A 22,739-nucleotide genomic window follows, 5' to 3' on the forward strand; every position below is an offset into this window, starting at 1 on the left:
CCCAAGCTTTTGAACTTTGTGTTTTATTGGTTTTATAAAAACTACGTTGATGAACATTTGTGTGTAAATACGTGATTTAATGATATAACGTAGTGATGAGCAAACACAGCGCTGTGCTGAAGAGGCAGCTGATCTCTTCTCTCTGTGTTCTGGCAGCTGGTGTCTGCAGAAGGAGGTTTTGAGGTGGTCTGTAAGGAGAAGCGCTGGTCCAGGATCAGCAGTCGCATGGGTTTTCCAGCCGGGAAAGGTGTGGGGTCACTGCTGCGCTCTCACTTCGAGCGGATCCTGTATCCGTATGAGCTCTTCCAGACCGGAGTGACGCTGACCGTGAGTCTGACTCCTGCAGCTGCTGTGATGACGTGTGTCTCGTGTCGCTCCTGACAGGTGTCTGTGTGTGTGTGTGTGTGTGTGTGTGTGTGTGTGTATAGAGCGTTCACAGGCTTTACCCAGAAGCCCCTGACACCGAGGATGTGGATGAAGGCATTGGAGGAGGAGAAGAAGAGGGCACAGATGAGGATGAAGAGGAGAGACGAGCGGAGAGACGTTCCCCTCGACGGCTCAAGGACGAGGTTAGTTTCTCTGTCAGGCCTCATACAGACAATCTTCTTTGAACAGAAAGATCAAAAGAACAGCATTTATTTGTCCTCTGAGCCAGTGCTGATGTGATGCTTGTGTGTCTCAGAGAGAAAACACGGAGCCCAAAGCCGTGCAGGTGTTCAGATTAGACATCATGGCAGCAGGTGAGACGTTCAGCGGTTCAGTAACAGACAGCAGTGCTGTTCAGCAGACAGCGGCGTGTAAGACTGTGTGTGTGTGTGTGTGTGTCCAGATGACGAGGGCTTCCTCAGGAAACAGAAGCACATGAGGGCTCAGGCGTTTGCTTTTAAAATGCGTCCGCGCAAGGAGGTTCTGGAGGTCAATTATGTGAGTATGATGTTTGTGTGTCATAATGCTTTATATCTGTTCCTGTGTTTGAGCTTCTACATTGATCAGTACAAACTGCACTAAAGGGCCCTTTATACATCTGCATCTGACCTGCTGTTTACACTTAAAGATCTGCATTAATGTGTCTCCGTCATTTGAATACAGGAGCAAAGCGTCAGCCATTTGTGTGGAATCAAGCTTCCAGCAATCAGACTCTGTTAATGTCATTACCAGTAAATCTGTTTTATTAACATGAACACCGCTTTATTACCATCACAATGGCTGACTTGATGTCCAATAATTGCTGGTGAAATTATCTAGGTTTTTGGAGACAAACTAGTGATGAGATTTCTGGCTCATTTCCACTAACCAGTCCTTTCAGATAACCCATGCAATGTGAGACACTTTGGGTAAAAGCGTCTGCCAGATACATGCGTGTAGATGTAATGAGATTCATCCAGCTCTTCATTCATCACCTTACTAAGACTCTGTGTCCAGTCAATTTTACAATGCTTTTTACAATACTCATCATTTCAAAGCAGCCTTGCAGAAAATCATGATGTTAATGTTTATAATATATTTATGCTTTAAAGTTACATTTAGCAGATTACAGCTGAATGATAATAAAGTTACATTGTGCAAGGATATAAATAGTCATGCAACCGAGATTTGCTTTACTTCTGTTTTATCAGAATTTAAAAGAAAATACATTTTAGAAAAGTAAAGAAAATTTAAATTAACTCAAATTTGCCAGGTCTGGAGGAAATATAAAGCTGAAAGTCATGTAATAAACAGTGAAAACTAATGCTACCTTTTGTGATAATATCCCCTAAGAGGAGCTTGTACATGGAGACGAGTAAAGGACCTAATACTGAGCCCTGTGGCACTCCATGCTTCAGTCCTGCAGAGTCAGCAGTTCATCATTTCAAAGCACATCTTTAGACTCAGCGCTCTCTTCTGTTCTGATGTTTTGAGCATGTCCTGTGTAAACGACCTCTGCAAAACATGTCTGCTCTGTGTTTTTGACCTAAAACTCTGTTACTATGCAGCGCAGCTTTAATCGCTATTAGTCGATGTTCAGAGTGTGTGTGTGTGTGTGTGTGTGTGTGTGTGTGTGTGTGTGTGTGTGTGTGTGTGTGTGTGTGTGTGTGTGTGTGTGTGACTGACAGATCGACCTGTACATGTGCATGGCGTGTGGGCGGGGCGACGAGGAGGACCGCCTCCTGCTGTGTGATGGCTGTGATGACAGCTACCACACCTTCTGCCTGATCCCGCCGCTGCAGGACGTGCCCAAAGGAGACTGGCGCTGCCCCAAGTGTGTGGCAGAGGTACAGCCGCCCTCACAGCTCAGTACACACACACACACATGCTGTAACGAATGCTCCTCTGTGATGCACTGATCTCCCATCACACAGGAGTGCAGCAAGCCTCGCGAGGCGTTCGGCTTCGAGCAGGCCGTGCGCGAGTACACGCTCCAGAGCTTCGGCGAGATGGCCGACCACTTCAAGTCTGATTACTTCAACATGCCTGTTCACGTAAGTGCCTGGTAAAGAGCGTCTACACGCTTCTCAAGAGTTAAAGCAGAGTTCTGGGTTCAGAGTGCAGCGCTAACACATGTAAACATGCTGAGTGTGTGTGTGTGTGTGTGTCAGATGGTGCCCACGGAGCTGGTGGAGAAGGAGTTCTGGCGTCTGGTCAGCAGCATCGAGGAGGACGTGATCGTGGAGTACGGCGCTGATATCAGCTCCAAAGACATGGGCAGCGGATTCCCAGTGCGAGACGGCAAGAGAAAACTCATCGGCGACGAGGATGTAAGATGCTTCATTTCATACAGCTGCATCTCACACTAGTGCATGAAGAAATTTCATTGATACATTTTACACACACACATATATACATGTGTGTTTCCTCTATTTCTCTTGTGATTCTGTGGTGAGATATGACCATAGACAGGTCTTCCTGATTCTCACGTGTATGCGCAGGAGTATGCGAGCTCGGGCTGGAATCTGAACAACATGCCGGTGCTGGAGCAGTCGGTGCTGACGCACATCAGCGGGGACATCAGCGGCATGAAGGTGCCCTGGCTGTACGTGGGCATGTGCTTCTCGTCCTTCTGCTGGCACATCGAGGACCACTGGAGCTACTCCATCAACTACCTGCACTGGTGAGTCCTGCGCACTCGTGCTGATGTTCAGCGCCTGAGACACTGAGACGAGTGACGTGTGTGTCTGTTGATCAGGGGCGAGCCCAAGACCTGGTACGGCGTTCCAGCACACGCCGCCGAGCAGCTGGAGTCCGTCATGAAGAAAGTGGCTCCGGAGCTCTTCGACTCTCAGCCAGACCTCCTGCATCAGCTGGTCACCCTGATGAACCCCAACCTCCTCATGGAGCACGGCGTCCCGGTACGGCCTCCTCTGCATCTGCCCTGCATTCTGCTGCTCACCGGCAAACCAGCTTAACACTTGCTTAAGAAATGAACAGTGAGATGAGATATTTCACCCCTGGCAGCAGTATTTTAGGACAGTGTTATTTGACAGATATTCCTCAGCAGTCACTGACAGGGCTCATTATCATACAGGTGTACCGGACCAATCAGTGCGCGGGAGAGTTTGTCGTCACCTTCCCAAGAGCCTATCACAGCGGCTTCAATCAAGGCTACAACTTTGCTGAGGCAGTCAACTTCTGCACTGCAGACTGGGTGCGTCCTGTAGAGCCACAGTGAATCTTCAGCAGGTCTTCAGCATGTGGTTTGCTGTGTTTGTATGTAGATGTGTGTGATGACGTATACGTGTGTGTGTGTTGTGCAGCTGCCCATCGGGAGGCAGTGTGTGGCGCATTACCGGCGTCTGCAGCGCTACTGCGTCTTCTCCCATGAGGAGCTGGTGTGTAAGATGGCGGCCGATCCGGAGAGTCTGGACGTGGAGCTGGCGGCGGCTGTGGTCCGAGAGCTCGGAGACATGATCGAGGTGGAGAGCCGACTGAGAGCAGCCGTGCAGGAGACGGTGAGAGAGACCCGGCCTCACAAGACACCAGCAGTTCACTAGCAGGAGTACTTCATTAATGTCCAGTACCGCAGAAATTATAATACGCTGTTGACAACGACTTTAGTTTAACAACTTCTACATCAGGGTAACATGGGGCAAAAATACAACAAAATTAATAAAAAATGCCACCAAAATTCAAGATGTATAGAGGACAAAACCTTTTTTTATTCTTTATAACATATAATAGTTTAGCAGTATCACGTAAGCAAGCAGTGTTTCCGCAGGGTCTTAAAAAGTCTTAAATTGTACAAGAAAGTCTTAATTATGATTTCAAGAGGTCTTAAATTTGGGGACGGTAAGACCAGAATGGCGATATGGCTGAATGTGACGATTAAACTTCAAAAGGCTATGATTTCACGAGCGCTGCAGGTTCAGAGTCCGGCGCTGTGCTGCTTTGTTTACAGTGTTACCGGGGAAACGGTTATATTTCTACCAAACGCTCCACCTGCTGGCAGAGAATGAATGAGCATTGTCAATAAAACTGTTGTTTTGTTCAGAGTTCAGACCAATGCAAAAATCCACCCATGTTTTTACCCTGCAAACACGCAGAGCTTTAAATGTGAACTGGTGGATCGATAAGAAGACAATGCATTATAAAAATCTAAACCGAATAGGGGTGTGCGATATGTATGGTTTGCGATAATATCGTAATTGTTGTTTTAACAATGTGCGATTTGATATTATGAGTATATCGCGAAAAGCAAACACAAAACACACCTACAGAGCGCACGCATACATTACATGATGAAGTCTAGTAAGTTAACATGGGTTAAACTAGTGCGCGTGCGCATTTAGAGTGCGCTCTTTCACTGCATGAATCAGTCTATTAAAATGCATTTAGAATTATCACATAATTCAAGATATGGGGCAGAAAACGTATATATTTATATCATTCTATATAGTTAATATCACATGAAGAGTGCCGTTTTTTCTCCAAAAGTCAGCATGATTACAAATGTGATATTGATTTTATACAACAGTTCAATAAACAAGAAGTTAATATTAAGATACTTACGTTTTAGACGCCATATTTCCTGTTTTTGCTCTATTTCGCCAACAAAAATAATTCCAGCCACAGCGCTGTTTTGTGTCTCTGAACAACATGACGGTGTTTTGTTCCTGAAAGAATCAACCGTTTAAATGATTCGGTTCAATCGCAATGACTCACTTATTAACAGTGACTTGCTGCCACCTACTGGTGGGTTTAATTTCACATTTAAGGTACCTTTTCAATTTTTTTAATAATTTAAAATATCAGTTTTTAATGTTTTATGTTTAAAAAAATCAAAACATTGTTTATGCATTTGTAGCTGCAGGTTAAAGTATTCCATGTCCCTCAGAGCTGCATTAAACAGTGTGTAAATGCATCTAAATGCCACTTCAGACGCAGCTTCTGTGTTTCCTCTGCACTGCAAAGATTAATTTTGTTGATACTGATTTCATTTGCTTGCCAACAGCCCAAATGCAAGAATTTGACTCAAAAGATGGTGCACACTTTTAGAAAAAAATGTCTTAAAGATAAAAATGCCCATAAAACTTGTTGGAAAAGATTAATTTCTATCACTGCTGTGAACTGACCCGCACACAGAATATGAAGAATATAAAAAAATTCAGGAGTCAGCTGTCCACAGCAGTCCTTAAGATATCAGCACAATAACACACAATCAGCAAAATATCGTCTAATTATCGTTATCGATAAAATCCCAGAAAATGACCGAGATATAATTTTTTTGTCAATATCGCACACCCCTAATTTGTTTTTTAATTTATATAATAATTTATTGATAATTGTTTAAATTAATATAATAATTAATATTTTTGACTTTTCTTAAAAATGGTTTAAAGGCTGAAATGTAAAGTTTTTAATTTTATAAAACTTTTTGTTTTTGTGAAAACTTGTATCTAAACTGTAAATTGTGATTTTTACAGTAATCTTACGGTTTAATATGGTACTATAGACATTGCACTACCCCGCTCATATGGTGTTAATTTTAATTGTGCAGGTCTTAAAAAGTCTTAAATTTGAGCTTAAAAATCCTGCAGCAACCCTGGCAAGAGTGTTGTTTTCTTGAATATTGGTTCTCTTGGAAATCTAATATTGATTTTATACAACAGTTAAAAGTAGTTAGTATTAAGGGACTTTGAGACGTTTTAGAAACAATGCTGTCAGTTTTTCAGAATGAAAATAGTTTGAAACAAAGCTAGAGCAGAACTTCTATGATTCTCCAAGTAAACTTTAAAGTCTTTATGAACTTCATTCCTGAATGTTTCAGCAGTTTTGAACAAATTATTTGAGTGAATGATTCACTCATTAAAACCTCGTTAACACCTACTTGTGAATTTAGTTTCATATTTAAAAGTAGGCTATCAGCTTTTTCTTCATTTAGTATTTCTGTATTCAAAAATGTCATATTTAAAGCATTGTTTTCACTACATTATGCAATTATAACAACCCTATAGTATCTTATTATTCTAATTGAATTTATTGCTTAAATGTAATAATTTGATAAAACGTGACACACACATTTAACAAGTTTATAGAAAAAATTGCCCTTATAAAGTAAAAAAAAGCCCCTGGAAATCAGTTTAATATTGTCTTTTAATATTGTTAGAAATTAATATAAATTATCAGTAGTGAAAGCAGTAGGACTAATAGAAATAGAACAAAGAAACTGGCCAGCTGTTAAATAAGTACTGCTTGAGTGTGTTTGCACTGGTCGTCCTGCAGGGGGTGCTGTGCTCGGAGCAGGAGGTGTTTGAGCTGGTGCCTGATGACGAGCGGCAGTGCTGGAAGTGCAAGACCACCTGCTTCCTGTCTGCGCTCACCTGCAGCTGCAGCCCGCAGCGTCTGGTGTGTCTGCATCACGCAGCCGAGCTCTGCAGCTGCGCAGCCAGCAACAAGTGCCTGCGGTACGCCTCTGACACACACAGCTACGCCGTACATCGCTGTCATCAGTCCTGATGTGCTGATTAAACTAGAAGCTTTCACTGCACTGTGCTGCGTCTGTGGCGCAGCTGCTGCTCAGCCAGAAGCAGAGGCACAGGTCAGTCACTGCTGAACGCTGACTAGTGTGATATATGTGTGTGTGTGTGTGTGTGTGTGTGTCATCACTCAGCCCTAGTGTGTGTGTGTGTGTGAGAAGAAGAGAGCGTCCCGAGAGCAGCGCACAGAAAGCTGGCAGCAAGCTGACGGTGGAGGAGCTGAAGGTGTTTGTGGAGCAGCTGTACCGCCTGCCCTGCGTCATCAGCCAGGCCCGACACGTCAGGGTGAGTCCATGAGCCTCTGCAGCCATCTGAGCTCTGATATACGGTCTGACGTGTGCCCTCCTGTGTGTGTGTGTGCCGCAGGAGCTGCTGGAGAGCGTGCAGGACTTCCACGAGCGGGCGCAGGCGGCGCTGGCCGACGAGACTCCGGACTCCGGGAAGCTGCAGGCGCTGCTGGAGCTGGGCTCAGGGCTGGAGCTGGAGCTGCCGGAGCTGCCGAGGCTCAAGCAGGAGCTGCAGCAGGCGCGCTGGCTGGACGAGGTGCGGCTGACGCTGATGGAGCCGCAGCGCCTCACGCTGGAGCTGATGAAGCGGCTGATCGACTCGGGCGTGGGCCTGCCGCCCCATCACGCCGTAGAGAAGGCCATGGCCGAGCTGCAGGAGCTGCTGACGCTGTCCGAGCACTGGGAGGAGCGGGCGCGCGCCTGCCTGCAGGCCAGGTGACCTCTCGTTACGGCCAAAACTCAAGCAAACCATTTAGTCTTGGGTTGTTGTGAAATTCTGTGGTTGTGACTGTCGTCCGTCTGTCTCTCTGCAGGCCTCGCCACAGTCTGCTGACGCTGGAAAGCATCGTGATGGAGGCCAAGAATATCCCAGCGTACCTGCCCAATGTTCTGGCCCTCAGAGACGCCCTGCACAAAGCCAGAGAGTGGACGGCCAAAGTGGCGGCCATTCAGGTGACCGCGTGTTTCACAGGGTCATGCCTAAACACTTCTGTTTACATTTAATCAATTCGCAGGCGCTTTTATCTACAGTTACTTACAAATGAGGAATACAACAGACTACTCATCTGGAAGAGACAATAAACACAAGAAATGCTAGTAACAAAAGGTTTCAGCCATTGTTCAGAATAGTACAAGCTAGAACAGTAATGTCAAGTCAAGTCAAGTCTGCTTTATTGTCGATTCTTCCACATGTACAGCACATACACACAGAGAATTGAAATTGCGTTACTCTCAGACCCTTGGTGCATACAGATAACACTAACAGTAGAACATAAATACAGATATACAGATTAAATATAAAATACAACTATACAAATATACAAATAAGGTAAAATGTAAAAAAAAAAATATATATATAAAAAATATATATAAAGCAGCACACGGCACATGGCAGATAGAGTGCAAACCAGTGAAGTAAACAACAGTGCAGATATAATGATTTGTAGTGCACTGCAATGCAGAGGGCTTTGCGGGTGAGACGGGTGTTGTAAATGTATTAAGGGAAAGTGAAAGATTCTGCATTCAGGATGTGGGTGGGAAGATCATTTCACCATCAAGGTATAGTTAAGAAAATGCTCTGAGAGTGATTTTGTGTCTCTACGAGCCACCGCAGGCTTCTGGAGAGGAGATCGATGTAAGAGCGAGTGAAGTAGGAGCATGCAGGGCACTGAATTTGAGAACAATAAAACCAAATTTGAGAAATTAATAAAAAAATATATAATATTTAAAAATAATATTTTTTTCTATAAAAAAATAGAATTCATATGGTCCTAAAATATATAGAGTAAGAGAGAGAGAGACAGTAAATTAAGTTAGTGTAAGTTTTATGAGTTCAAACAATTTGACGTGCGTTTTATTACAATTTAATTTAACATTTAAACAATTAAAACAGTCTGAAAAATGTCAATGTAATCAGAAAAATGACAAATTCCAGAAAAACGGAAGTTCCAGTGGAATCTCAGAGTGCACAGTGTAGTAAGCAGATGATTAATCACTGTTATGATTATAAGGGGGTCCTTTGAAACTTTTCTCCCTGTAAGGGGTCCCTGACCCCAAAAAGTTTGAGAACCCCTGGTCTAGATAACATTTTCGAGAGAAATTTAGAGTAAACACAAGACATGCAGACATACGGGTCATGTGACTTGCAGATGACGCTTGAACAGCGCATGCTAGTTCAGAGATGTTTCTATAAAGATCAAAGGTATGAATGCTGTGGAAGAGATTAGCACTGTGACGTCTCATCAGTGTTGATCCAGCTTCATTGCTGAATCAGGTGTAGCACGTCATGTGACCTGTGTCTCGATTTCCACGAGCAGAACGGCAATAACTACGCCTACCTGGAGCAGCTGGAGGGTCTGTTAATGAGAGGACGCTCCATCCCGGTCAGATTAGAGGCTCTGCCGCAGGTGGAGTCACAGGTGGCTTCTGCTAGAGCCTGGAGAGAGAGAACCGCCCGCACCTTCCTGAAGAAGAACTCCACCTACACCCTGCTGCAGGTGACACTCACACACACTCACACACACCCACTGCTGCAGGTGACACACACACACACACACAAACACACTCACACACACACACACTGCTGCAGGTGACACACACACACACACACTGCTGCAGGTGACACACACACTGCTGCAGGTGACACACACACACACACACACACACACACTGCTGCAGGTGACACACACACACACTGCTGCAGGAGACACACACACACACACACACACTGCTGCAGGAGACACACACACTGCTGCAGGTGACACACACACACACACACACACACAAACTGCTGCAGGTGACACACACACACACTGCTGCAGGTGACACACACACACACACACACACACCTTACAGCAGGTGATACAAAATGACACACTAGTGCAGGGCTTCTCAACTCTGGCCCTCGAGGTCCACTTTCCTGCAGAGTTCAGCTCGAACTCTAATCAAACACACCTGAACAAGCTAATCAAGGTGTTTAGGATTGCTAGAAAGTTACAGGTAGGTAGCTGAACTCTGCAGGAAAGTGGATCTCGAGGGCCAGAGTTGAGAACCCCTGCACTAGTGGAATATGTTGGTGAAAACTATGTGCTAATTTAGCGCATAGCACATTTAGGTTTAGGGCCCAAAATTTTGACCAGTATTTTTATGGATATAAATGTCTTCATGACAGACATGGTTTCTGGACTACTAAACACGTTGTTCTGCATCAGGATTTTTTGTCTCGTTTTCTGGTACAAATAGCTTAAATCAAGATGCATTTACTTAAAGCAAAATGGCTTAAGAAGAAGTCATGTTTTTTGAGAAATTGATCAAAATTACATGGGCCAAGTCTGAAAACAAGACCACGTATTAGCCAGTGAGGTCAGGACAGTCCGCTGCTGAGTGAACCTGTGATGTTCATCTTTACTCACCTGTGGTCGATCTCTTGCAGGTGCTCAGTCCGCGTGTGGACATCGGCGTGTACGGCAGCAGCAAGAGCAAGCGCAAGCGTGTCAAAGAGCTGCTGGAGAAGGAGTGCGGCCTGGAGCTGGACACTCTGAGCGACCTGGAGGACAGTGTGGAGGACACGCGTGACCCCGCCGCCGTCGTGGCCGCCTTCAAAGCTCGAGAGCGGCAGGAGCTGGAGGCCATCCACTCGCTCCGCGCCGCTAACCTGGCCAAGATGGCCCTGGTGGAGCGCATCGAGGAGGTGAAGTTCTGTCTATGCCGTAAGACAGCCAGCGGCTTCATGCTGCAGTGCGAGCTGTGCAGGGACTGGTTCCACGGAGTCTGCGTGCCGCTGCCCAAAGCCGGCTCGCAGAAGAAGCTGGTGTCCGGCAGCAAAGAGAGCAAGTTCCTGTGTCCGCTGTGTCAGCGCTCGCGGCGGCCGCGGCTGGAGACCATCCTGTCCCTGCTGGTGTCGCTGCAGAAGCTGCCAGTGCGGCTGCCCGAGGGAGAGGCGCTGCAGTGTCTGACCGAGAGAGCCATGGGCTGGCAGGACCGCGCTCGACAGGCCCTGGCCACCGACGAGCTCTCCTCCGCCCTGGCCAAGCTCTCCGTGCTCAGCCAGCGCATGGTGGAGCTTGCCGCGCGAGAGAAGACCGAGAAGATCATCAACGCTGAGCTGCAGAAGGCGGCCGCCAACCCCGACCTGCAGGCACGTGACTCCACACCATCACGTCTGATTATAGCAGTGCTCCACGACTAACTTCTGTTTCACTCTCAGGGCCACATCCAGACCTTTCAGCAGGCCGGTTTCAGCAGGGCCACGTCACCACGGCCCTCTGTGGACTATGACGACGAAGAGACGGACTCCGACGAGGACATCAGAGAGACTTATGGATATGACGTAAAGGTATGTGATGAATCCCTACACACACGATCAACCAACACTAGTGTTTTCATGTAGTTGATGTTCACTCCTCATCGGATGCAGATCATCTTAATGTGATGCGGTTTCCCTGCTGCTCGTCTCAGTCTCTCTGTCTCGTGTTTCTCTCCTCAGGACTCAGGAGAGGTGAAGCCGTACTTGTTCTGTGACGAGGAGATTCCTGTGAAGTCGGAGGAGGTGGTCAGTCACATGTGGCCCACGACACCATCTTTCTGCACGGAGCACGCGTACTCCTCTGCCTCGAAGTCCTGTCCTCAGAGTAAGATGTCACTACACACTTATATATCTATATTCAGAAGGGTCCAGTACCGCAGCATCTATCACCTGATCTAGCCTGATCTCCGTTCCCTCCTCAGATCAGGCGGCACCGCGCAAGCAGCCCAGGAAGACGCCGCTGGTGCCGCGCAGCCTGGAGCCTCCGGTGCTGGAGCTCTCACCGGCGGCCAAGGCCCAGCTGGAGGAGCTGATGATGGAGGGAGACCTGCTGGAGGTGTCTCTGGACGAGACGCAGCACATCTGGAGGATCCTGCAGGCCACACACCCGCCCTCAGAAGACAAGTTCCTGCAGGTCATGGAGGTGAGATACGCTGTCACTGTGCATGCACGTGTTTCTTGTGTCCACACATTGACCTCTTTAAGCTGCTGTGCTCCCGCAGCCTGAGGACGCTTCGCTGGACAAACACGTCAAGCTGAAGCTGAAGGACGTGGAGAGGAAGAGGAAGAGGAAGCTGGAGCGAGCCGAGCAGCAGCTGCTTCTGGCCACCGGCGGTGTGCAGGGACGGTCCAAGTCCAAAGACATCAAACGGGTTCTGGAGCTCAAGCCCAAGAAGAAGAAGCTGAAGCTGAACCCGGACAAGTCCCGCGAGCTGAAGCAGCTGGCCAAGCGTCTCGCTAAAGAGGAGAAGGAGCGCAAGAGGAAGGAGAAGGCGGTGGCCAAGGCCGAGTTTCCCAAGGAGGGCCTGGAGAAGAAGAGCCGGAAGATTCTGGACATTCCCTCCAAGTACGACTGGTCCGGAGCGGAGGACTCCAACGACGAGAACGCTGTCTGCGCCGCCAAGAACTGCCAGCGGCCGTGCAAGGATAAGGTGAGTGATGATCCTTCACTGGAGTCTGACTGTATTGACAGAGGAACTGCTCACACTAGGCATGGTTGCCTTGAACCGAGCGCGATTGTCCCCTGCTGCCCTGCACTCACATTGCACTTTACGTTCTGGACCGGAATTATCGTAAATATGAGTTTCTTAATCAGAAATTGCAGTGTTTCCCACAGCCTTACACTCCCCGCCCCCACATATATATATGCAAATTCATTCTCTGCCAGCAGGAGGCGCTTTTAGAGCGGGAGAGACGGAGGTTTCTCCGGTAACAGCTGTACACAAAGCAGCGCTCCGCTCACAGAATCTGCTTTATCAGTAGGGGTGGAACGGTACATAGATGTCACGGTTCGGTACGTACTTCGGTTCGGGGGTCACGGTTTGATACGATTTCGGTACAAAAGGAAAAAAAAGCTAATCTACTATGCTCTGTTTCTTTTCATTTATTTTGAACAGACAGTAGACAGTAGTACAAATTACAATTTTTTCCACCTAGATGTGAAAATACTAAATATTACATTGTTATATATATAAAATCTGCAGTACATATATACATACAAGGAATAAATTCTTGAAATATATAAATATTTATATATATATATGTTTGATTTAGTTTACAGATAAACAAGAGAAAAAAAAAACAGTGCAACACGTAACGTAGCCTATATACGCTGAGTTTCAGTTCCCTCAATTTGTTGGCAGAATTAAATGACTGAAAGCGACATCCTATTTGTTTTCTTTATTTTACAAAAGCACAATGTTTTGTTTTCATTGTGAGTGTACACAAATAAAAGCAGACTTTTATACAGTGATGCAATATTAATAAGACAATAAGTGTTTAAAATTGATTCTGCTGGTATAAGGAAACCGTTGAAGTGATCGCGCCGGCTCGCGCACACACACACATCAGTTCCAGCATTGCTAACTTGACAGCGCAGTTGGTACTTATCAAAATAAAATACAGTGAACCAAACATCAGCGTGCCCGCGTCTGTGTCACTGTTGGAACGCAACTGAAGTACAAAGCCTATAATTTACATAATAAATAATAGTTTAGCATTCAGATACATTACATCGCAAATATGGAAATATTGTGGAATATTTGGATTTGTGCCGAATGAGAGAGGTAGGATACACGAGCACAAAGCTCCATTTCACAAACAGTCGAGTGCACAAGCCTTGAAAGTATACTCCTTTGTCAGTCTGTGAGAGAAGCATTCAGAGTCAGCACATGGTCACTGTGTAGTGGGCTTTGTTTTCAAGTGCGCAACTCACGGCATTCGCTGTTCTTCTGCTGGCGGCCGGTTATCAAACAGCGTTGCATTGCTGCGGGCGCCCCCTCCTGGATTGAGGGTGAATTACCTGTATTCCTTGTAAGGCCTCATGCACCGAACCGAGATGTCCGTACCGTGACTGTTCGGTACGAATACATGTATCGTTCCACCTCTATTTATCAGGCATTACATGCAAGATTAAATGAAAATGACATCCAAAATTTTCTGAAGACAGTCGGTTTCCTTCAGAAATACAGTGATATAAAAACACCCGCAACGGTTTTTGATTTTTAAACGTGCAGTGCTCATGTTTATTCAACGAAGTCAAAGCCTTTTGGAAAATCTATTTGTGGCGGTCAGTTTTGATATTGTGGCGGGCCGCCACTAATAAATCAATGTATGGGAAACCCTGAATTGGACATGAACGGCCTTTCAAGTCGTTATTTTGATATTCAATCTCTGAGTTAGGTGGGCCATAAACTTTAAACATGGTGGAAGGGACAACTGTTGTCGATGCTATTCTTTATTATTATTCTTTTATTTTTTTCAACAAAAACTACATCACCTTGTCTTGTCGTTAAAATAGTGCCTATTTATATATAGGCATTTGAAGCAAATTATAGCCTATGCATTATAAACCGTGAAATAAGCATGTATTTGACCGAAATTCCAGAATCGTATCAAGCTGACTATCTAGCGCGTTGAATGTTTATGGTTATCAACCAATGGAATATTACATTTTATTCTGTCTGACAACAAATCACTTGATTGCAACGAGCTCATAATCATGACTTTATTAGTGGGAAATAGGAAGTTTCCGATAGCAGATAGCGCTCTCGCTCAGCACAGTGGAGTGCATCGATTTGTTAACTTTGTGGCTCATTATTTTGAGTCTTTGGGACGCTGTAACGCACGACCCTAAGAGATCTAATGCTTTTGCCGCTCAGAAATCGCACTGCACGTATCAGAAGTTCTGCGCTCACGCTACATGTGCACCGTGCCCAAGCCCAACTGAACCGTGCTGTGGCCCACCTCTTCCAACCGAGCCAGGGCCGGCTAAACAAACCGGAGCGATCAAACTAGTCAGACGACCGCGCTCTGGGGGTCAAACGCACTCGGGCACGGTTCAGATGGCCTAGTGTGATACACCCTGAGTGTCATTCACTGTGCTCACTGTGTGTTTGCTCTCCTCTGGGTTCAGGTGGACTGGGTCCAGTGTGACGGCGGCTGTGACGAGTGGTTTCATCAGGTGTGTGTGGGTGTGACGTGTGAGATGGCTGAGAATGAAGACTACATCTGCTCGGCCTGCTCGCATAAAGCTGCCGCGGCTGTTACAGTGAGAGCAGAGACTGTGGTGATGTCTGTCCCAGCGCTGCCCCTGACCGACCCTCGGGAGAGCAGTTAACCTCACAAACACACAACCAGCTGTGGCATCACCTCCTGTGTCCCATACATTTAGCTCATTATTATTATTGTAGTCCTGGAGGAGCCGCCTGGTGATGCGTCAGGACTGGATAAACATGGTCCGGGGAAACCTCTGCTGTTCAGAACCTAAACTAGCTGGATCTGCTGCGTCACCATGAGATCCTGCAGCAGTGAACGTCCTGCTCGGACCGAGTCTGCTCTCAGCATACGGAGGACGGGGCATATAATGGTTGTATTTAGTGAATCTATTTATTATGTATGTGGATTTTAAGCAGTTCATGATGGGGGAGGTCTTTTTCTCAGCTTTTGTCAAATAAAAAACGATGATTGATGATGATGATGAGGATACATGTCAAGTTTGTGACTGATTGTGAATTTCAGTGGTAATAAAGTGTTCTCTTCTGTGTAACAGTCCTGAAGGAATATTTACATAGTTTGAGGCTGAGAGATACTTGACCACTTTCGTCATGAACATGTTAACAGTAATGCAACATGATCTAACCTTGAATCTGAAACACCGGCTAATGTCAAACAGCAAACAAAACTGCCAAAGATTTGAGTTTGAGAGTGAAAACATTATTCCACGACTGAACAAGTACATACACTGATCTGCCACAACATTAAAACCCCTGAGACGTGAAGTAAATAATATATATATATTTATACAACAGTTCGTTCTGGTTCTCAAATCTGATTGGTTGAGAACCATGAGATATTGTACTGGTATCGCTCAATTTGGATGGGTTAAATGCAGAGCACTAATTCAGAGTATGGGTCAACATACTTGGCCACATGTCACTTCACTTTTTGATATTGTACTGGTATCACTACAGGAACGCGCTTTCACAATTTTGTATCACTCCGCTTGTTCTAGCCGGGTCTATGTTTATTTTTTATTATTCACTGAGCTAATCGTAGAGTACGTTAGTTAATATAAGAAACATCTAGCTTCGTGGTCTCTCTCTCTCTCATTTGGATGCACGTCTTGCCGCTTTGCTTCTCTCTTATAACCTCATTATTTCTCACTAATAACCTAACTGAAGCAGCACACGCCCTTGATACCAATTCTAAAAGTGACGGAATCTTTGAATCCGTGGCGGAAGGAAGTAGTTCCGCACAAAAGAGGGGTTTATTAGGCACGCCGTTGTTTCTTGTTTAATTACACACGTTCCGTCGAACTGTTGTATAAACGCAATATCACTCTCGTACTCGAGCGATTACGGTAGGAAATTTACAAAATATCTTCATGGAACATGATCTTTACTTAATATCCTAATGATTTTTGGCTTAAAAGAAAAATCTATAATTTTGACCCATACAATGTATTGTTGGCTATTGCTACAAATCATCTTTCAACTTGACACAGCAGTTCATTTCACATTCAAAATGCACTAAAACACTTTATTAATGCCTCAAATCAAGTCATTCTTCCATAACTCTAGCAAAGGTGTTCGCCAAACAAACACACTTTATCACTCGTAACACAGCAACTAACGATGGGAAGCATTATGCAATGTTTTCCTGGAGCACAACAGCAGTCATAAGTAGCACAGGTATATTAGGAGAACTGTGACTTTAGGCACTCTTTAGCTTCTTAAAAAAAGAACCTACAGAGAACGTTCCTAGAACGTTGTTATTTGGTTCCCAAAAAATAAGAAAAAATACAAGCCAATAATAACCACACTTTATTGAAAGTAAAACAATAAAACTGGACAGAAAATATATTAATATTAAATATCAATGTATTATTTTTATTCAGTTCTATGCAACAGAATCAGATATAACTGTTTTTTTCCCCCTTTGGACTAATTATCCAAATAATGTCCTACAAAGCTAATATTATCAGAGCCTAGCGTCACAGGAGGGTAGCGTTGCCATGTTACAGCACAGTAGCGCTACTGCAAACTACAGTATAGCACACTACATAGAAGTTTCCTGTCGGCGTGTTATTTGAGCGCACTTCGCTATTCCAGTGAGCATGAGCGGTACTTCAGCGGGATGCACATGCATAGAGCAGAGCGTAACACTGTATTAGACTATGGTTAGTGTAGCAAAACCATGGTTAATTTGTGCTTACCATGGTTTAACTATAGTAACCGTGGTTTTTGGTTTTAATTTTCGTAAGGGCTGTGTTGTTACCTGCCCTAGCTCCCTCTAAACGTATTATAACAGGATGTTTTATAACATTTGTTTGCTAAATTACTACTGTTACTTTACAGTAGGTAATAATGATGTCCTTTAGCATACATTTTGAGTGATGATAGTAATTTAGCTTAGTTTAGTTTAGTTTAGTTTAGTTTACAGTATTATTAATCCTCTAAACTGCTAGCAACTCTTAGCTGTAGCAGCCAATGCTTAACTAAGTAAACAAAGACAAAACTACAGTAGCGTGTTTACAGATGAAACTGACCTGCACTTGAAGCCCTGAACAGGTCAGGAGTTTTGCCTCTGATCCACTCCATTCGGATCCAAACGCGCAACTTCTTCTTTAATAAACGTTTCATTTCACCTGAGTTTGACTTTATTGTTGCTGTTTTCATAAAAAAAAAAAACAATGAACCACAAACTAAGCATTCGTTTTAGGAAAGGAAAGGACCTTATTTATTCGTGTTACAACGCAAGTAGGCTATATACGTCTTATTCATTTTATTAATAAAAGTTAATGTTTAATATATGCAAATTTGCCATTGTACTATTTTATGGCAAATGATTATATTAATTAATAGGCTAATAATGGACCACAAGCTCGTTTTAAAGAAAGGGGAAATCCAAAGACCATTTACCCAGCAAACATAACTAGCCTACGTAGTAAAAACGTTTTTTCACGTTGTGAAAAGGTCGCGATTGCGTTTTTTCCCAACGTATTTAATATGACAAATGTCGGGTTTTTTTCACATTATAAATACATTTTTTCACAACGCTGCAGAAAGGTTTTTATAACTTTTTTATCACGTCCGTATGTCTCCTTCCAACATTTTAAAAACGTACTTACCACGTCCAAACTGGTACTTTACATGCTGCCATCACAATGTTTTCTTTACAGTGTTAAATCCGAATATTCATCTTATTACCAGCGCTTTTTACATCTCACCTTACTTGTAGCGTTGCTGACCTCTGATTGTTGTCCATTTTATTAGCCTACATTAACATATGTAGGCCTAATAATTTATACTGCACACAAATTTTGTCACTCATTGTATTTATTCACAAAATATAAAATGTAATATAATATGGGTAGTTCACAAACAAAAAAAATCTAAACAAGACAAATGCATAAATATATACCAATAAAACAAAATGGTTTCAAATAAAGTACAACACATAAAAATTAAAGCAATGACTGGCAAATTTGAATATGAGCACATTAAAGGGGTTTAGAAAATGAGGAGCGGGTGGATTTTTATCAGTGTAGGGTGGATGTGTTCACACACTGCCAACACACACTTATGTCCAAACACAGTGTAAAAGTGGATTTTGCATAATAGGTGCCCTTTAATGTCCGTGCAAATGTGTGCATCGTAGAACTGCATTTTACATTAAATACTTATGAATACTCATGAGATCACGTTGTGGAATGAGAACTTTTAAGAAACAACTGAAGACACTCTTATTCTTTCCTTTCTGCTTTAGTTTACTAATGTAGTTTCTAATCTCTTTCATGAGATTCTGTCTTTCTGTCTGTTACTGTTTATCTCTGCATTAGTACTGTATTTTACTCTACCTGTGATTTCTCAAGCTATCTCAGTCAGTCTACTACATATATCAGATAGATGTACATGACGAAGATGTTTGACGACAGTCTCCAGAGTTTCTCTCCTGTTTCACTGGTTTTCCCGGAGATGAGTTTCAGAGCTTTTTCTCAAGATCTCAGTTCAGAGGTGGAACGAGAAGCCTACAAACGTTCTCATTTTCCACGCTAAGTTATTAAACACTGACCTATCTATATGTAGAGTTGGACTGAAACTCTGCAGGATTGTGGCTCTCCTGAACTGATGTTGGCCACCCCTGATTTGATCTTTTCAAAGAAATTATAGTGGATTAACACAAATCCGATAACTTTCTGTATCTTCAGCAGTTTTTCTGCTTGTCCTGCAGGAGTGAATCAGTGAAGGGTGATGGCGTCTGTTTCAGAGCATGGATGAACTAGATGCAGATAAACTGAAGAGGTTTAAATGGCACTTTAAAAATCATAAGGGCTTTTCAGTTACTCATCTGGAGAAGGCAGACGCTCCTGATACAGTGGACCTGATGATGAAGCGTTGTGGACCAGAAGAAGCTGTGAAGATCACACTGGACATCCTGAGGAAGATGAACCACAACCATGAGGCCGAAGAGTTAAAGGACAAACACAAACAAGGTAACAGGTTAAAAATAAAAATGACTAATCATGGGCCATCGAACAAAAAAACAACAAAATATAACAATAATATTCACAATGCAAATCTGTTTGATAAACAAAGTAAAGGTGGAGAAACCAACAATCATTTGCACCGGACAAATAATCTCTTTGAGCCTTATGGCTGACTACAAATGCCACAAAACATTGTTTCCTTCACCATTGACATTTGTGGCAGTGAAAATGTTGTGCCACAACATCTTTTGGTTTACTTTCGTTTTCACTTTGCGTGTTTGGGGTGGAGCATTTCAATTATCAGCGGAAGGAAAGAGGATATAAGGAAGTGAGTCATACCTGAGAGTAATTGCGTCATCTGTAAAAGTTTGCAGTAGTGTGGGAGTGACTGTTTGGAGAACCCGGCGAAGGAGGAAAGATGACTGTTTGATCAAACGATTGCTTTTCTTGTGAGTGTCTGGTGCGTTGTGAAGTTCCAAATTACTTTTTCTCCAACTTTCGTCACGACTGCAAACTTGGTCAGTACCTCTCTGCCGCCATTACACATACTCATTTCACTCACTACTACTACACATGCAAGCACTCGCACCACATTCACTTTCGCACATTTGGTGTGCTTATTGTTTTTATGAGTGTTAAATGATTATTGTTGCTTTGAGATAATTATGAAATGACCAAATGCTTATTTAATGTTCCTTTTTTTTCTTCCCCCTCTTCCTTTTCCTCTATGGATAATTTATAAATGATTGTGGACGTCAATCTGCTTTATTGGAAACGTAAGCCGCCACCGTTACAGAGTGGCGCCCGAACAGGGACATGAATTTAAAGACCTGAATTTAGAGACTTGAATAAAAAAATTAAAAAAAACATGAATTTAAAGACTTGAATTTATGAGAACTTGAATACTTGAAAACCTGAACAATTATTTTTGTGAATTGTTTTTGTTGGGGAATTACTGAAACCTTATGGTAAATTGTTAAAGGGTCAAGTTTTTTTTCCCCTTAAAAGAAAACTGTTGTGTTTTTGGAAATTCTGTGTTTTTTTATTACGGGAGTGTAATTTGGAAAAGCTTAAAAGGTTACCAACCATTTGTATAAATTGTATGTGGGTGTTTTGGGAAAAGTGTGGTGCATGAAATTACTGACAAACACAATTACTGATTTACATTTACATTTACTGATTTTCTGCCCAACATTTCTTTCCCCCACACAAACACAACATATGGTGACTACCCCTCCTTCCCCATCCACTTTCATAGAAATGGAGTCCCCTCCAGATATCTCAACTCCTGTATGGCCACCAGCAGTGCGGCCTCTGATGCCTGGGGTCTCTGCAGTGAATAACACCCTTATTCCATTCAGCCCCATGCATCCTGTGTCCCATATGCTAATGTCTCCTCCTGTTCTGGCTGGCAGCACTCCCGTACAAACTCTCACCTGGGCACCACAAGTGGCTAACATGCAACTATGCACATCATCCGAAGGAGGATCTCTTTCAAGTGCACAAGATTCCTGGATCTAAAAAATCAAATTGACGAGCAACAAAAATTGGCACCACAAATTCCAAGCACCACCATTACTTCAACTCCGCCATCTGTGTCTACTCCAGCAATTCCTTCAACTTCTTCAACCCCTCTTCCCACACCTATAGTAAAAAGTGATCATATTAAATTAACTTTTCCCACTTTTGGTAGACCATCAGACGATGCAGACCCCCTACTGTACTTAACCAAATGTCAGGATTTCTTGGCCCTTCATCCCCTCACTGATATAGATATCCTAGCCACATTCCGTACTGTCCTTCATGGAACTGCTCGGGATTGGTGGGAAGTCAGGCGTTCCAGCATATCTACGTGGAGAGAATTTGAGGCTGCATTTCTGTCTGCATTTTTGTCTGAAGATTATGACGATGAACTGTCTGAACGGGTCCGAACAAAAATCCAGAGTGAGAAAGAACCTATACGAGACTTTGCATTCTCCTACAGAGCTTTAGTATGTACTCTCCGGACTGGACATACTGATGTTCTGCAGCATCACATTTATTCCACTTGTCAGGTACCCATTAAGCAAAAACCATACCGCTTGTCCCCTTTTAAACAACTTGCCATGGAGGAACAACTTGAGGAAATGTTGTTACAAGGAATTGTTGAGCCATCCCACTCTGGTTGGGCCTCTCCAGTGGTTTTGGTACCTAAAAAAGACGGTAAACTTAGATTCTGTGTGGATTACAGAAAGGTCAATGCTGTTACAGAAAGTGATGCCTCAGTGCCAACAATCGTTTGAGCAGTTAAAGTCTTGCCTCACCTCACCTCACCACCCATCCTTGGCCATCCAGATCTTCAGTTCCAATTCACCGTCTACACCGATGCCAGTGACATTGGTTTGGGTGCCATCCTGGCACAACGGAAAGACCAGGGCAAAGAGGAGGTAATTGCCTATGCGAATAGAACCCTAACAGGAGCTGAACTAAATTATACGGCAACAGAAAAAGAATGTCTGGCAGTCGTATGGGCTTTAGAGAAATGGCAACACTACCTGGAACACAAACTTTTCACAGTTGTCACTGATTACTCTGCACTACAATGGGTCATGGGTTCCACTAAAACCACCAGCCGACTCATCTGTTGGGTCCTACGACTGCAAAAATTTGATTTTATCATTGAGTACAGAAAAGGAAAACTCAATGTAGCCCCAGATGCACTATCCAGGTCTTTACCAGTCTCGAGCTGCAGTCTATACACCAGCCACAAGGAGTCAGACCTGCCATTATCGGATGTTGTCCTGTGGGAGGAAAAGCACAAAGATCCTGAAGTCACAAAAATAATGCAAGCAGTTGCAGAGAACAATGCAAGTTTGAAAGACCAATTTGAAGTTGTTGAGGACAAATTATATCTGAGAACTTACCTGCCAAATAACCAGATGCACTACCGAGTGTACGTTCCCAGCAGTCTTCGGCCCTCTCTGCTGCAGCACTATCACTCCAGTCCTCTTAGTGGCCATGGAGGGATTTACAAAATGTACAAGTGACTCCAGGAAGTAGCTTTTTGGCCGGGCATGTGGTCCAACGTGAAACGACATGTGAAAACCTAAATCCTTTTACTTTCACTTTGCGGGATTTTGGAGTGGAGCATTTCCATTATCAGCGGAAGGAAAGAGGATATAAGGAAGTGAGTCATACCTGTGAATAATTGCGTCATCCGTAAAAGTTTGCAGTAGTGTGGGAGTGACTGTTTGGAGAACCCGGCGAAGGTGGAAAGATGGCGGTTTGAT

General features: G+C 43.9%; 1 protein-coding gene across 1 annotated transcript in view; it reads left to right on the plus strand.

Moving 5' to 3' along the window:
• LOC107693604 (lysine-specific demethylase 5A-like) overlaps positions 1–15,456 on the plus strand; it is a 23,897-nt gene extending 8,441 nt beyond the window's left edge. Inside the window, exons 4-26 of the mRNA XM_016493055.1 lie at positions 157–327; positions 429–569; positions 683–740; positions 830–924; positions 2,094–2,252; positions 2,340–2,459; positions 2,577–2,735; positions 2,907–3,088; positions 3,164–3,326; positions 3,503–3,622; positions 3,732–3,926; positions 6,697–6,906; positions 6,948–7,012; positions 7,115–7,235; positions 7,317–7,672; positions 7,771–7,909; positions 9,274–9,453; positions 10,389–11,093; positions 11,163–11,291; positions 11,442–11,586; positions 11,684–11,904; positions 11,984–12,412; positions 14,896–15,456. Coding sequence (XP_016348541.1) covers positions 157–327; positions 429–569; positions 683–740; positions 830–924; positions 2,094–2,252; positions 2,340–2,459; positions 2,577–2,735; positions 2,907–3,088; positions 3,164–3,326; positions 3,503–3,622; positions 3,732–3,926; positions 6,697–6,906; positions 6,948–7,012; positions 7,115–7,235; positions 7,317–7,672; positions 7,771–7,909; positions 9,274–9,453; positions 10,389–11,093; positions 11,163–11,291; positions 11,442–11,586; positions 11,684–11,904; positions 11,984–12,412; positions 14,896–15,099 — 4,467 coding nt within the window. The 3' untranslated portion in view covers positions 15,100–15,456. The remainder of the gene's footprint in view (positions 1–156; positions 328–428; positions 570–682; positions 741–829; positions 925–2,093; positions 2,253–2,339; positions 2,460–2,576; positions 2,736–2,906; positions 3,089–3,163; positions 3,327–3,502; positions 3,623–3,731; positions 3,927–6,696; positions 6,907–6,947; positions 7,013–7,114; positions 7,236–7,316; positions 7,673–7,770; positions 7,910–9,273; positions 9,454–10,388; positions 11,094–11,162; positions 11,292–11,441; positions 11,587–11,683; positions 11,905–11,983; positions 12,413–14,895) is intronic.
• Positions 15,457–22,739: the final 7,283 nt, after the last annotated feature.

Source organism: Sinocyclocheilus anshuiensis, unplaced genomic scaffold, assembly GCF_001515605.1.
Source record: "Sinocyclocheilus anshuiensis isolate Anshui unplaced genomic scaffold, SAMN03320099.WGS_v1.1 scaffold1942, whole genome shotgun sequence".
NCBI classification, from domain to species: Eukaryota; Metazoa; Chordata; class Actinopteri; order Cypriniformes; family Cyprinidae; genus Sinocyclocheilus; species Sinocyclocheilus anshuiensis.